The sequence below is a fragment of the Bison bison genome, unplaced genomic scaffold, assembly GCF_000754665.1.
Source record: "Bison bison bison isolate TAMUID 2011002044 unplaced genomic scaffold, Bison_UMD1.0 scf7180017864105, whole genome shotgun sequence".
NCBI classification, from domain to species: domain Eukaryota; kingdom Metazoa; phylum Chordata; class Mammalia; order Artiodactyla; family Bovidae; genus Bison; species Bison bison.
The window spans coordinates 3,033,477-3,047,585 of NW_011494677.1; the positions used below are offsets into that span (position 1 = coordinate 3,033,477).

The window sequence follows — 14,109 nt, forward strand, 5'->3', positions numbered from 1 at the left end:
CATATACCACCCATGCCAATCAAGTGTGGGAGACTGACCATCAATTTCCACTTCTATCTCAAATCATATCGGGGTAGCGAATGATTTACACTTTTGCACTTTCTCTGTTTTGCTCCCTAGAAGGAATAAACAACTGGAGTACACTAGCAAAAAGGTGTTTTCCTGATGGAGGTGGTATTTTGAAAATATGCTCAAAAGCTCTAAGAGGACTTGTTCTATATAATATACCTTTGGTTCCTGAGAAAAGCAAGATGCTTTTGAATTTCATGTAGCAAAGCCTTCTATCAAATACAGGGGACCTTTGTACCACACATTCATTAGAGAAAATGGCCAACACATTAAAGAGTTCTTCAAAGCCTTACCCAGGATATTATAAATTCAACTTACTTTTTTTTAAGGTCGTTTGTCACTTAGGTGGAGATTCATTTTTTTAAACACGGGATCTATGTTGTTTAAAAAAATTGACTGTATCTCTACTGCCAAGTATTTCCCATCTCCCCCATTCCCTGACTATTTTTATTCTAATTGAGTCAACCTCTAAGTAGCTGTTCAACCTGGGGTTAATCTAGGTCCTTGACTTTGGTTGTCCTGATTCTGGACAGCTAATTAAAACATCAACCAAAAGATGAGCAGGAGCAAATCTATTCATCTTTAGTCTACCAGGACATTTTGTCAAAAATAAACAGGATAAAAGATGGAGTGAAGTGTTAAGATGGGGGTCATGTGTTATCTGTAGATTTCAATTCTCCACAATATTGTTGCCTTTCATTTAAAACATAGTGTACTATGTTAATGGTCCTTAAAGAAAACATACTGAAGGAGGTTGAATTATTGGAGCGTGAAGGCTCACTGAACAACATGTGTAGTTTCTGAGACATTGTGGTAGAAGTATTCCTCATGTCTATGTAGTCAGATAACATTTAGAGCAAAGATCTTTTGCTGATTTCTTAACAGGCAAGACGAGGATGACCTACAGCCTCTATGGAGAGATTTTGTTGGAACACAATATCAAAAGGCTAGAAAATTCAAGAACTGGATTGTAAAGGACCATGAAACCCCTCATCCCTTCATAACCACCATGCTGGGGAACTGAATCAGCACCTGCACCCTGGAATGCCAGCTTGAGGCCTGGGGCATCTGCAATTCATGTTTCCTTGGATCTGATTTGACCCCTCTTGTCTCTAAATCTGTGTGTAAGCTGTGTTCTAATAGCTTTTGCAACTTGAGTGGCTTAGCTGAGAATTAGAGATGGTTCTGTTAAGCTAGAAAAAATAAATTCCCATACTGAAAAGTCTATGTTCCTTGAAACTTCTCCCCTAGTGTAAGGGGAAGAAAGAATGTGGATAGATTTGTCCTTGGAGAAAATGAAGGTGGGGTAGGTATGCTACAAGACGAGCGTGTGGTCTCTCTTACCTCTCGACCTATTAAGTGGCTGGGATAGATAGGGAACTGGTGCTGGTGTGGTGTACTCAGATTTGAAATTCTAAATGCCCTTCTCGACACCGTTGAAGTCTACCAATGAGTTGGCAACCCTGTCTCACTTCTAAAACCAGTTTACACTGATTGCCAACATCTCCCATGCCAGTTGGTTAGAAAACTCTTGACAGTCTGGTACCAGCATCAGCCGGTCCTTTGGGGCACATCATTAAAAATCTCTTTCAAAACACGCACTGATTTAATCTCTGTCTTCCCAGCTTTGCTACAGCTCATCTTTCCCCACAGTTACTTCTACTAGATAAGCCCTCACTTTATCCTTATCACTCCAAATCTGAGCAGTCCCTCAAGTGTGAACCCACGTATGGATTCAGAGGAGACTGTAGAACCGTCTTATGTTTAAGAGAGCTAGTACTTTCCCTACCAATATATTTTACCTATATCAAATTCAGTGTCTTCAATCAGGGATGTTGACTGATTATAAATGAAGGCTGAACTCCCCAATGCCACTGGGCAGAAAGCTGCCTCTTTCTTTCCCATTGAAAGCAAATGTCCCAAAGCTGGCCGTCACTCTCTCAGGAGAGGGAGCGGACTAGAGTCCGTTTTGCCTGCTGTAGGTGAAGTCGGCTTCATCAAGCTGGGAATCCGTAATGTTCGAGAGTTTCGTGTGTGTCCTCCCAATCTCTTCAAGGGCACAGGCCAGGGAGTCAAGGTCACCATCGTGCTGATGACGAGCTTCCCACAGGTTCAAAATGACAGCAGATGGGCTACTTTGTGTAGCAAAATAAGATAAATTCCTAGACAGAGTTGAAGAAACAAAATGACAAGACAAACAGAAATAAAGGAACACATACGATAGTTATAAGGGAATTAGAAATGAACTGTAATAGCTATTATTTTGATAGGACTACAGGGCTCCATTAAAGTAGACCTGGGGATGGTCTAGTTTGTATCAGATCATTCAACTGAAACTGTGCTTTTGGAGGGTTTCCAATGAACTTCTTATCCTGTAAGTGTCTTCTTAGTCCTCACCTTCCTTGAGTTGTGTGTGTGTGTTTCTCTTTTGAACACCCTCTTAAAAAGCTCTATTCCACTAGCTTATGTGATGATATAACTCCTTTTTTTTTTTTTTTTTCAAAATATCTGACACTTCTTTATGCCTCCCACGGTGAACATAAGGGCTGTCAAGATTTTATCTGTGATTCCTTGGGCTCATATACCAAATGGACTAGTTATCAACTCCAAGTGGACAGTGTCTAAATCGGCAGGCACCTCCTGTCTTCTAAGTTAATGTGAACCAGTGACAGACTTTTTAAATGACCGAGGGACTGCTCCAATTAGATATCCATCTTCCTCCTCAGACTCAGTGAGTCAGGAATCAGTATAATCTCCACGCCTCCCACTGGCCCCCATTCTAATAACAAATATTTTACCAATTAAAAAAGGAATCAAAAAAGCAAAAAAAATCCCAGTAACTACTGCTATTCTTCTAATCTCTCACACTAGGACATTTATTTTTGAGTCTTCTCTTTCCTTCTGACAAACTCAGCAGCTTCATTATTTATGCTCTATTGTTTTTACAGTTGAATCAAGCAAGTGCCTTCCAGTTCGTTATAGCCCCAAACTCTCTAATATCTCCTGTATTTTGTTTCTTCAGTCATCAGGTATCTACCTGCTTTCACTGCCTGCCTTGGTCTGGCCTCATCCTAGCTATGGCTATGTGTATTTTCCCTCCATATTCTCTTTTCCTTTGAGCCATTAATGCTGACAGAGGTAATGCTTTTCTCCTTGCCTTCATCCAGTAAATTCTGTTGTTAGGAAATGCCCACTTTCCCTCTTTCCCCTCTGTTTTGAAGATCCTACACTCTTACAAGGCCCGGATTGTGCTGGGTTGGCCAGAAGGTTCATTCAGGTTTTTCAGTAACATCTTATAGACAATTCTCATCTCCTTGCTCAAAGTGATTTATTATTTTTTCTCTTTATGCTTCTGCTTACATTTTCATGTGAGTAAAATTCATATATATATATGTATATATATACATATGTATGGAGAATCCCCTGGTGGCTCAGAGGTTAAAGCGTCTGCCTCCAATGCCGGGGGCCTGGGTTCGATCCCTGGGTCGGGAAGATCCCCTGGAGAAGGAAATGGTAACCCACTCCAGTATTCTTGCCTGGAGAATCCCGTGGACAGAGAAGCCTGGTAGGCTATAGTCCATAGGGTCTCAAAGAGTCGGACACGACCAAGCGACTTCATTTTCACTTTCTATGCATATGTATGTATTCCGTGCTTGTGAGCTCTGCCTTCTCAGTGTGATTGCAGACACTTGGAAGGGCCATAGCTAATCGTTTTCTGATTCTGCAACAACACTTACTGTAATACTGTGACAGGTATTTATTCAGTATCTATCGACTGAGTAATTGATTGCTTGGAGCTTGTTTCAGATGATATGAGATTTTCAGTGAAAACAAATGACAACCTTTTGGACGATAACTTTGCTCTGATGAAGACTGAGACCACACAGAGCATTGAAGGTCACAGGTTTTCAGAGGTACTTTTACAGCAGGGTTAGAAATGTCACGGTAAAATTCTGATGAATTGAAAAGATTTCCCAAAGTCAACCAAGATTTGCCTGTCTTGAAGATGGTATGACTTTCCATCATCAGACTCAGTGTGTGATCACAAAGTAGACTCCTATAGCCAAGAGCAGTTGGAAGAGAAGACAAGTTTTTAAGGGCACATTATCATTTATAAGCAATGCATGCACAGTAATTCTGAGTGAATAAAGTTCTATTTTGTGCAAAAGTCTTAAGAGACTACTTAAAGCTAGTTGATGGCCAAATAGCACAAATATCAGGGTATAACAGATATTTTCCAGTACATCTTAATCTTAGTTTGAGAGAGGGAGAAGCCCAGATTAAAAAATAATTCTACTTTCTTTTCCTTTTATCTTTTCTTTCCTTCCTTCTTCCTACCACTGCCACCCCCCCCCCCATAGTTGGCCCTGGAATCCAGTATAGTTATTTCTACACTAATAGAAATAGCAAAGCAAATATTGTTTCTGTAGTTGAAGTGATCCTGGTTCCTTTTACTCAAAATGTTGCTTTGAATTCTGCCACTTCCTCCTACCTGGAGGGAGCTGTTTGTGGGGAAAGGTGCTATATCTCCAGGTCTATACATAAATGGGCACATCCCACCCAGTGTTCAAGCAGAATACAATCTGGAGAAATAGCTGAAAAAGAGGCAAAAACGGAGAGACTAGGTGTGACTGGATTCTAGGTGGGCTGTGTAATAATTTTTATTTATGTAATTTATGAGAATGACCATCGACACACATTTTGACATGGGGGAAATAATTCTGTATGCTCTCCAATGTCATTTCAAAGGAAAACAAATGCTGGAAAGCACCACAAAAAGAAGTACACATTTCTCATATTATTGAGGGTTTATAGTTTGTATTTGCTACTGATGAATAATGGACTCAGGTCTGGGGGAGTCACTGGAATCCTCGTGATCCTATTAACCCCACAGCTACCGGTATATTCTATACCAGTTATTCTAGACAAACTATTTCTTTAAAGGCCCAGAGAGGAAACATTTTTAACTGTAGGGACCACATCTGGTCTCTACAACAGCTACTCAACTTTGCCATGGCAGTGGGAAAGCAGCTATTGACAATGTGTAAGTGTAAGTGAAGGGCGTGACTGTGTTCCAATTAAAACTTTACTTATAGAGACACTGAAATTTGAATGTCATAGTTTTCACATGTCACACCGTATCACTCTTGCATATTCTCCTGAAACCATTCTAGCTCTGGGGCTAGAAAAGCAGGTGTTGGGCCAGGTTTGGCCTGCAGGTCATGGTGCCGATCACGTCCCATGTTGTCTTTTAACCCAAACTAGACTTGCAGATATAGCAGCCATTTGAGAGAAGATGAAACTGAATATTCATCTGGTGCTGAAAATAAGCCCTAGAGGGTTGAAGTTGCTGGGGTCCCCGAGCTACATGTCCTGTTCCAACCACTCTGAGATCTTTATCCTTGGTAACTGCTGGGGAAGCTTTGATGTTTGACATGAGAAGATGATCTGGGCATGAAATGTAAAAACAAAACTTTAGGAGAGACATAAAAAATATGTTTTGGAGGTTGGGATTAATCCTTGTCCCAAAAAACCGTTCAGAATATTCATAGATGCTGCTGCGGTGCGAAGGTGTTATAAGCACACCTGCCTGGAGGAAGAGCAGCAAAGCTGTAGGATGAGTCTTGTCAGGCACTGGGTTCTCAGAAGTCCTGCACATGCCCGGATGTGCAGACTAGGCACCCAGGGCTACAGGAAGCTAAATGATCAAAGAGGCAGAAATAGAACTCTCCCTTGGCACGGATCTCTGAGCATATTGTAGCAAGTAAAATGTGCTCCCCAAAGCATGTTTCAGATTGACGCTCTCAATTTATACAAGTACACTTGGCAATACACATAAATCTCAAATTCCACTTAATTTTAGTAGATACATGTAGCAGCATATCAGCCTTATTAAAAATGATTCAGTCAGCTTTGGGATAAACAGACATCCTATTAAACTCTACTTACCTGTCTACCTCAGGATAATTAATAGACAAAAGACCCTAGAGTGCTACTGCTATAGGCCAGGAGGCCCTAACCTCTGAGATTTGCTGCCCAATGATCTGAGATGGAACTGATGCAATAATAGAAATAAAGTGCACAATAAATGTAATGCCCTTGAATCTCCCTGAAACCATCCCCTGCCCCCTGTCCCCAATCCGCGGAAAAATGGTCTTCCATGAAACTGGTCTCTGGGGACATACAGACTATTTCTCAAAGATAGCTGGATTATTTCACTGCTTAAGTGTTTGTTGCTCAGTTGTGTCCAACTCTTCGTGACCCCATGGACCATAGTCCACCAGGCTCCTCTGTCCATGGGATTTCCCAGGCAAGAATACTGGAGTGGGTTGCCATTTCCTTCTCCAGGGGATACTCCCGACCCAGGGATGGAACTCAGTTCTCCTGCATTGCAGGCAAATTCTTTACCATCTGAGCCACTAGGGAAACCCCATTTTACCACTTACATGTGTATAAATGTATTACGATTTTTTTTTTTGAAAATGGGTATACCATATATCCATTTGGTTATCTTCCTACTTCCCTTTTGAAATTATTTTGATTCCAATCTGTGTGACCCATTTCTCTTCATAATAATGCTGGTACATTTGAACACCAGCAGATAAATGCACACATGATTCAGGAAATGCTGCTAATACTAGAAAATAGAATTCATGGCAATAGTTGATTTCCTGAGTGTCTTTGTTTTCCTTTTTTTGGAAATGAAAACGGAACATTTGGAAAAAACAGACATCTTGAAATTCAGGTGGATGACTCCAAACAAAACAATTTTTTCCTTTCTCTTTGAAAAATGTTTAAAGAAGTCAATGTTTATTATGCTGGTCTTAGGTGCTTCAAATTGTTACTTTTTTATGCACTGAACCTCTTGTCATAGGCTTTTCAAATTCTGATTGACTAAGGTAATTCTGAAAAATAATATTTATTTTTTTGTGGTGTCATAAAGATGCTGCATATTGTGTGAAAGTGAAAGTCGTTCAGTCGTGTCTGACTGTTTGCGACCCCATGGACTTATATAGTCCATGGAATTCTCCAGACCACAATACTGGAGTGGGCAGCCTTTCCCTTCTCCTGGGGATCTTTCCAACCCAGGGATCGAACCCAGGTCCCCTGCATTGCAGGCAGATTCTTTACCAGCTGAGCCACAAGGGAAGCCCAAGAATACTAGATTGGGTTGTCATTTCCTTCTCCAGTGCATGAAAGTGAAAAGTGAAAGTGAAGTCGCTCAGTCGTGTCCGACTCTTAGTGACCCCATGGACTGCAGCCTACCAGGCTCCTCCATCCATGGGATTTTCTAGGCAAGAATACTGGAGTGGGGTGCCATTGCCTTCTCCAACTAGATTGGGTAGCCTATCCCTTCTGAGTGGATCTTCCTGATCCAGGAATCCAGGGTCTCCTGCATTGCAAGGGGATTCTTTACCAAGTGAGCTATCAGGAAAGCCCTGCATACTGTATAGATAAGATTATCAACTCTAAATCTTAGGAATTTACTTTAGAATTACCCTGTGTCTTCAATTAATTTGTCCTAAATCCTGTAGACTCAATGGCCTCATCTTTTCCTTTGGAACTCTCACTGAAAGAAGCCAGATAAACTGTAAAAAGTACATGCTAAGACACCTAGATAGATTTATCCATGTACATTCATTAAACAGTAATAGTTTATTTAATTTTGTTTTGTTGCCCCTGCTGCTGCTGCTAAGTCGCTTCAGTCGTGTCCGACCCTATGCGACCCCATAGACGGCAGCCCACCAGGCTCCCCCGTCCCTGGGATTCTCCAGGCAAGAACGCTGGAGTGGGCTGCCATTTCCTTCTCCAATGCATGAAAGTGAAAAGTGAAAGTGAAGTCGCTGAGTCGTGTCTGACTCTTAGCGACCCCATGGACTGCAGCCCCCCAGGCTCCTCCATCCATGGGATTTTCCAGGTAAAAGTACTGGAGTGGGTGCCATTTGTTGCCCCTACAAGCTTTCTATTCGCCTGAGCTCCTGAGGAGATGTTTTATTACTATGATTAATTTCATCTTCCTGAGTCTTCCTTACCCTGTTGTCCCTCATCCCCAATTAAAATTCCATTCTTTATGTGGAAGCCAGAGCAGAATTGAGAACATAAATCTTTAGCAATTTCACCACTTAGACACAGGCCAACTTATAATGGTGTATATGGGTCAACCACCAAATTTTAATATACAATCTCAGTTTTCAAAATACAGCCTCAAACTAATGACCATATTAGTTGGAAATTAGGTTAGATTTGAGAATTTTTGGAAATAGTTACTGTGCCTTCTCTTCCCATTTTTGGGTACAGAGAGGAGGAGAGAATTGAGGACTTAATGATAAAATTCTGCCATTTACTGTTGCAACCCAGGGCTCATTTTATGAAAAGGAAAAGTGTCTAGGTGTCTGGTGTGAATCGAAAGATACCACCCTTTCTTTAGTACTTGAAAGAAGTATTCAAATACAAACATCTTAGGGAATAGGAACATCTAAATCCTCAGTTAGCAGAAAGATCAGATAACAGTAATGGAGGAGGCACAGGTCTGAGGCTGTGTGTGAGCCCTGGGGACATATAGGCAGAAAGAGCTACCCAGGGCACGTGTGCTTAAAGCTGGAGTCCGCCTGTCTTAGCATCTTAGTTCTATCTGACTATGTGTGACCTATAAGGGACTGCCTTTCATTCTGAATTTCAGATAACAAAGTCTCTATTTTAGCGACTCAGAGCCTTGCTACCAGGGGGCTGATATGCCTATTTGAAAGCTGTAAGCTCTTCTTTGTAACTAATTGTGAGAATGAATGAATCTAGCAGGGGACCACATGTGAGCTGCAGCTTCACATCTTTTCGCACAGAAGATGCCTCATCGCAGGCACATGTAATACTTTGATGCAGAATTTAGGGTGTCATTCAACACTTCCAAGTAGCAGGGAACCACTTGCACCTGTAACACTGAGGCAACAAATTTGTTTATATTCTATAAACCATTGCCATTTATACCTTTGTCAACGTTTTCTAAAAAATATCATCTGAGCAGTTTGGCAACATACAAAGTGAAAACTAAGTTAAGCTGCCTATAATAAATTGGGAGACATCATTACAAGAATGGTGCATAATCCTACGGTATAGTACCAAACAGGGAATTGAAACATAGTCATAATGAAAAAAAATATTAATATCCCTGCTATCATCCTAATTGTCTCATTTAATGAAAACCTCTTATGTGACCAAAACCAGCCCTCCATATGGTTCTTTAAATGCAAATAGAAGAGAAAACCATTTATACTGAATAACAGTAATTGGACACAGCATAAGCATTTGGTCAGTTCATCAAGCTTTCATCCCCAAACTTCATCCTCACTGGCCACTCAAACAGCAGAGCTGCTTTTAGGATAAAATCAAGTCTGATTCACTTCCTAAAGAATAAGCAAAAGATGCTCATCATGATGTCACCTCTGCCTCTCCCTGCTTCCCACTGTCCCCCTCCACCCTGTGCTTTCACATGAAAGGAAGCTGGTATGGGGAACCCAAGAGGAAAACATAAAGGCAACTGAAAACATGCTGAGTTCCACTCTGTTGTGCCCTAAGGGTGGTGCATTAATTATTTTGGGCCAATTAATTTGGCAATAACATTAATATTAATAGTTCTTCCTTTTGCTTATTCCATTATCTGGCTCCTGAAAGGGACTAGCAAGGATTCTTCCTTCTTTAGAAAATGGATTTAAGCCTTGGAGCCTTCAGGACCCCCAGTGAGCTGCCAAAAGGAATAAAGCCAGTTGTAGACTCTGTTTTCAGCTCTCCAGTTTCATTCATTATAAGCCTCTGACAATTTCTCATATTTGGCAATGAATGGCAGTGAAAACTGCAAAAGCAAATCTCAAATTTCTTTGGATGTGGATATAGCATGGAAAAATATGTCTCATTTAAAGTTTCTCTTCCATAACATTGAGATATTTTCAAGAATCCTGAGGGTAGAGGAGAAAGACCACTATTTGTTCCAAGATAAAAGACCACGGTACTAATCCTGAAGGGGGAAAGGGAGAAATATTGATACTTTTCCGTTTGAAAAATACTCAATGTGTTTAAATCTTCACACATACTGAAAAGAAATAGTTACGTACTTTATTAAAGGATTCTTTAATGAATTAGGAAAATCCTCCCCATAATTTCATTTTCTCCAATTATGAAGACAGTCAAATCCAGGGATTCTGACTTTGTCAGCATTTGTACTACTGCTTGAGATGAACCCACAAAGAGATTTATTTCCACTATAAAGGGGCTTGGGCATGTCCATCTTTTTTGAAAATTACATTAACTTAAGGGAAGGGTTTCCCTGGTGGCTCAGTGGTACAGAACCCACCTGCCAATGCAGGAGACGTGGGTTCAATCCCTGGGTCGGGAAGATCCACTGGAGAAGGGAATGGGAAACCACTCCAGTATTATTGCCTGGAAGGTCCCATGAACAGGGGAATCTGGTGGGCCATAGTCCCTGGGGTTACAAGAGAGTCAGACATGACTTAGTGACTAAAGAAAGAAGGGAAACTTAGTCCTTCAAAGACCAGTGCAAACTCACGCCTTGCATGAAAGGAATACAATGCCCCTGTCACCACTCCTGCAGCTTAGAGTGGGAGCACAACTTTGGTTCTCTGCTGCTGCTAAATCGCTTCAGTCGTGTCCGACTCTGTGCGACCCCATAGAAGGCAGCCCACCAGGCTCCCCCGTCCCTGGGATCCTCCAGGCAAGAACACTGGAGTGGGTTGCCATTTCCTTCTCCAATGAATGAAAGTGAAAAGTGAAAGCCACTCAGTCGCGTCCGACTCTTAGCGACCCCATGGACTGCAGCCTATCAGGCTCCTCCGTCCATGGGATTTTCCACGCTGAAAAATCTGGAGTGGGTGCCATTGCCTTCTCTGGTGGTTCTCTGGGAGGGGCAGAAACAGCTTCTCTTGCATATTGCCTTTAGCAGAAAAACCTGCCGCTTACAAACTGTATGGGCTTCCCTAGTGGCTCAGACGCTAAAGCGTCTGCCTGCATTGCGGGAGACCGGGGTTCGATTCCTGGGTCGGGAAGATCCCCTGGAGAAGGAAATGGGAATCCACTCCAGCGCTCTTGTCTGGAAAATCCCATGGACCGAGGAGCCTGACAGGCTACAGTCCATGGGGTCCCAAAGAGTCGGACACGACTGAGCAACTTCACTTTCTTTCTTTCTACAAACGGTATGTATGGTTTGTTCATGGCTAAACTGGCCCCAGGCTGTTTTCAGATTCCTATTAGTAGGGAGTTTCATGAATCATTGCCTTAACTGGAACGAAGCCTGAACACCCACCACTTGGCTGTGTTGGGTCTCTCTGGCTTCGCACTGAAGGCTCTTCAAAGTCAGACTCGGCAAAAGTCTATTGGGCCAGAACCAGAAAATGTGATTTGAGGTTTATCATATTTTGCCTCCGAGGACCTGTGTCATGAATGCTATCTCCCCATGTATTAATTCTCCTTAGAGTTATGAGGATTGCTTTTTTTTTTTGAAATGGCAGCCTCGCACTGTCTTGATCATTTAAGGGTTAAGGATGTGTTTTCTAACCGCTAGCCTGCAAAACCCAGACAGTTCCATTTGGTGGAATCCTAGCAAATCCCCCAACACAAGAGTGAAAATAAAGTCTCACGGGTCCTTGAGTGACCATACTTGGTAGTCTGCTGTGAAGCAGGCATTCTGTATATATTTTGTAATCACTTTTTCTTTTCTCCTCCTCCTTCCTTTACTAACCCCAAAGAAAGCTGGCACTGGGCCTGTTCCACTTTTAGTGAATTCTCAAGTTATTCAGAGATAGATTAATAAGCTGTCTTGTGACATTCCTCTGTCCTTCCCGACTGCCCTCTGGCCATTTCATTGCTCCTGTGCATCCAATTAACAGGGTGGGCAGAGGGAATAGAAGGATGTGACCTCAACGTGAGAAGATTCTGCTTCTCATTAGAGGTCCTGTTAAAAGATCTTGTGGAAAAACAAGTTATCATAGCACTTCTGATCAGCCACGAGGCTTGAGAAATGTCATTTGCTTGCGGTTTCTACACCATCATCTAAAAACATTAACATCCAAAGTACAATTGAACACACAGCTGACCGATGAGCAATACGTTTCTCCAGCAGTACTTCAAAGAAGGATACTATTATGAGAAAGTATTAATAAAGTAATTTATCTACTCCATTTCATCTTGGAATCCTTTCTTCCATTCTGGCCACTTCCCTTCTCCTCACCCTTTTGTATCTCACGCACTTTATCCAGCATCTGTTCCCATAGCAACTTGGTCAAGCTGCTGTGTTTTCACAAGGATTTCTGGAATATGATCATCATGAAGTCTTAAAGAAGAATGACCTAATAGTAGAATTTCAGGTACTGAGGGGAAAGACAGGAATCTTCCATAATAATAGCCAAATTCTCTTTTGAGACCAACTTTCAAAATCCTTTGATGCTTATTCATATCAATTCTATTAGGCAAGATTTTACGGTCAAGTATACTATCCTAAGGTTTCCCTGGTAGCTCAGCTGGTAAAGAACCTGCCTGCAACGCAGGAGACCCTGGTTCAATCCCTGGGTTGGGAAAATCCCCTGGAGAAAGGCATGGCAACCCACTCCAGTGTTCTTGCCTGGAAAATCCTCACGGACAGAGGAGCCTGGTGGGTTACAGTCCATGGGGTTGCAAAGAGTCGGACATGACTAAACGACTAAGCACAGCACAGCATACTATCCAAAGAAAAAGTCCGTGTCATTCATTCAGGGCAAATTTCTTGATTTTCCCAGAAGTAGATGGTACTATCTAGGTATATCTAACTGTAATTTTAAAAAGTATCATAAAAATACAAAATGCTATGGAAATTTAAATGCGGGTGAGTCCTTCTAGCTGAAGCAGTTAGTTTCTGATATTACTTAGTTTAGTTCTCAGCAAAGGTCCCTCCCCTCTACTCCTATGTGATCAATTCTTTATTAGTCCCACCCACCTACCAATCAGCTGTGGCCAAGAGCATTTAAGTGAAGAATTCTTGCAGCTGGATTTGTAGAATAAAAGTGCAATCTCAGCTCTGAAAATGCAATAAGTATGGACTCTGAGTAATAGTTTGCTCACAGAATCTGTAATTGCAGCTGTTAACTATGACATTCTTTGCTGGGCTGTATGGCTTATTTATCGTGATCCATATGCCAGGCAAGTTGCAAGGCCACCTGTGTTGCTGTCTTACAGCACGCCCCCCGCAACCCCCCAACATGTTTCACAGTCTAAGCCTTTAACTTACTAGTTCATGTATCTTCTTTCCTATTCAGATCTAAGTAGACACTTGTTTGACAAAAAGGCAAATTATCATCAGTGACATTTGCATTTACCAAAAGGAGGAGAATGTTTTCACTGGCAACATGATAACAGCCACTGTTTCTCTCCACTCCGTTTGAAATGTTTCCTTTACGGTTTGAGGGCTGTTCCTGTACTAGCTTTTCACTTTTGGAAATTGAAAGGAAGGGGAGAGTCAGGTAAAGATGCTGTCACAAGGCAGAGGTAGGTGAATTCCCTAATCGAAGAGTGACTCTGTGATGACCTTTCGTGACACCAGGGTTGATGAAATCTCAAGCTACAGAACAGCTTTCTTACCCAATGATATTGGCCTGTTGACAATGTCAGATTTCTGTGTTTTAACACACATTAATGATCACACTAGCAACTGATGATTATGTAATGTAATAAGGACTCTATTATTTGTAACCCTAAGAGAGTGTAGGTCAGGAAGCAACAGTTAGAACTGGACATGGAACAACAGACTGGTTCCAAATAGGAAAAGGAGTACGTCAAGGTTGTATATTATCACCCTGCTTATTTAACTTATATGCAGAGTACATCATGAGAAACGCTGGACTGGAAGAAACACAAGCTGGAATCAAGATTGCCGGGAGAAATCTCAATAACCTCAGATATGCAGATGACACCACCCTTATGGCAGAAAGTGAAGAGGAACTAAAAAGCCTCTTGATGAAAGTGAAAGTGGAGAGTGAAAAAGTTGGCTTAAAGCTCAACATTCAG

General features: G+C 41.7%; 1 protein-coding gene across 1 annotated transcript in view; it reads right to left on the bottom strand.

The window, feature by feature from the left end:
* Positions 1–243: 243 nt before the first annotated feature.
* The window catches only part of UNC5D (unc-5 homolog D (C. elegans)), a 284,709-nt gene continuing 270,843 nt past the window's right edge, over positions 244–14,109 (bottom strand). Inside the window, exon 17 of the mRNA XM_010838852.1 lies at positions 244–2,231. Within this exon, the coding sequence (XP_010837154.1) occupies positions 2,027–2,231 (205 nt within the window). The 3' untranslated portion in view covers positions 244–2,026. The remainder of the gene's footprint in view (positions 2,232–14,109) is intronic.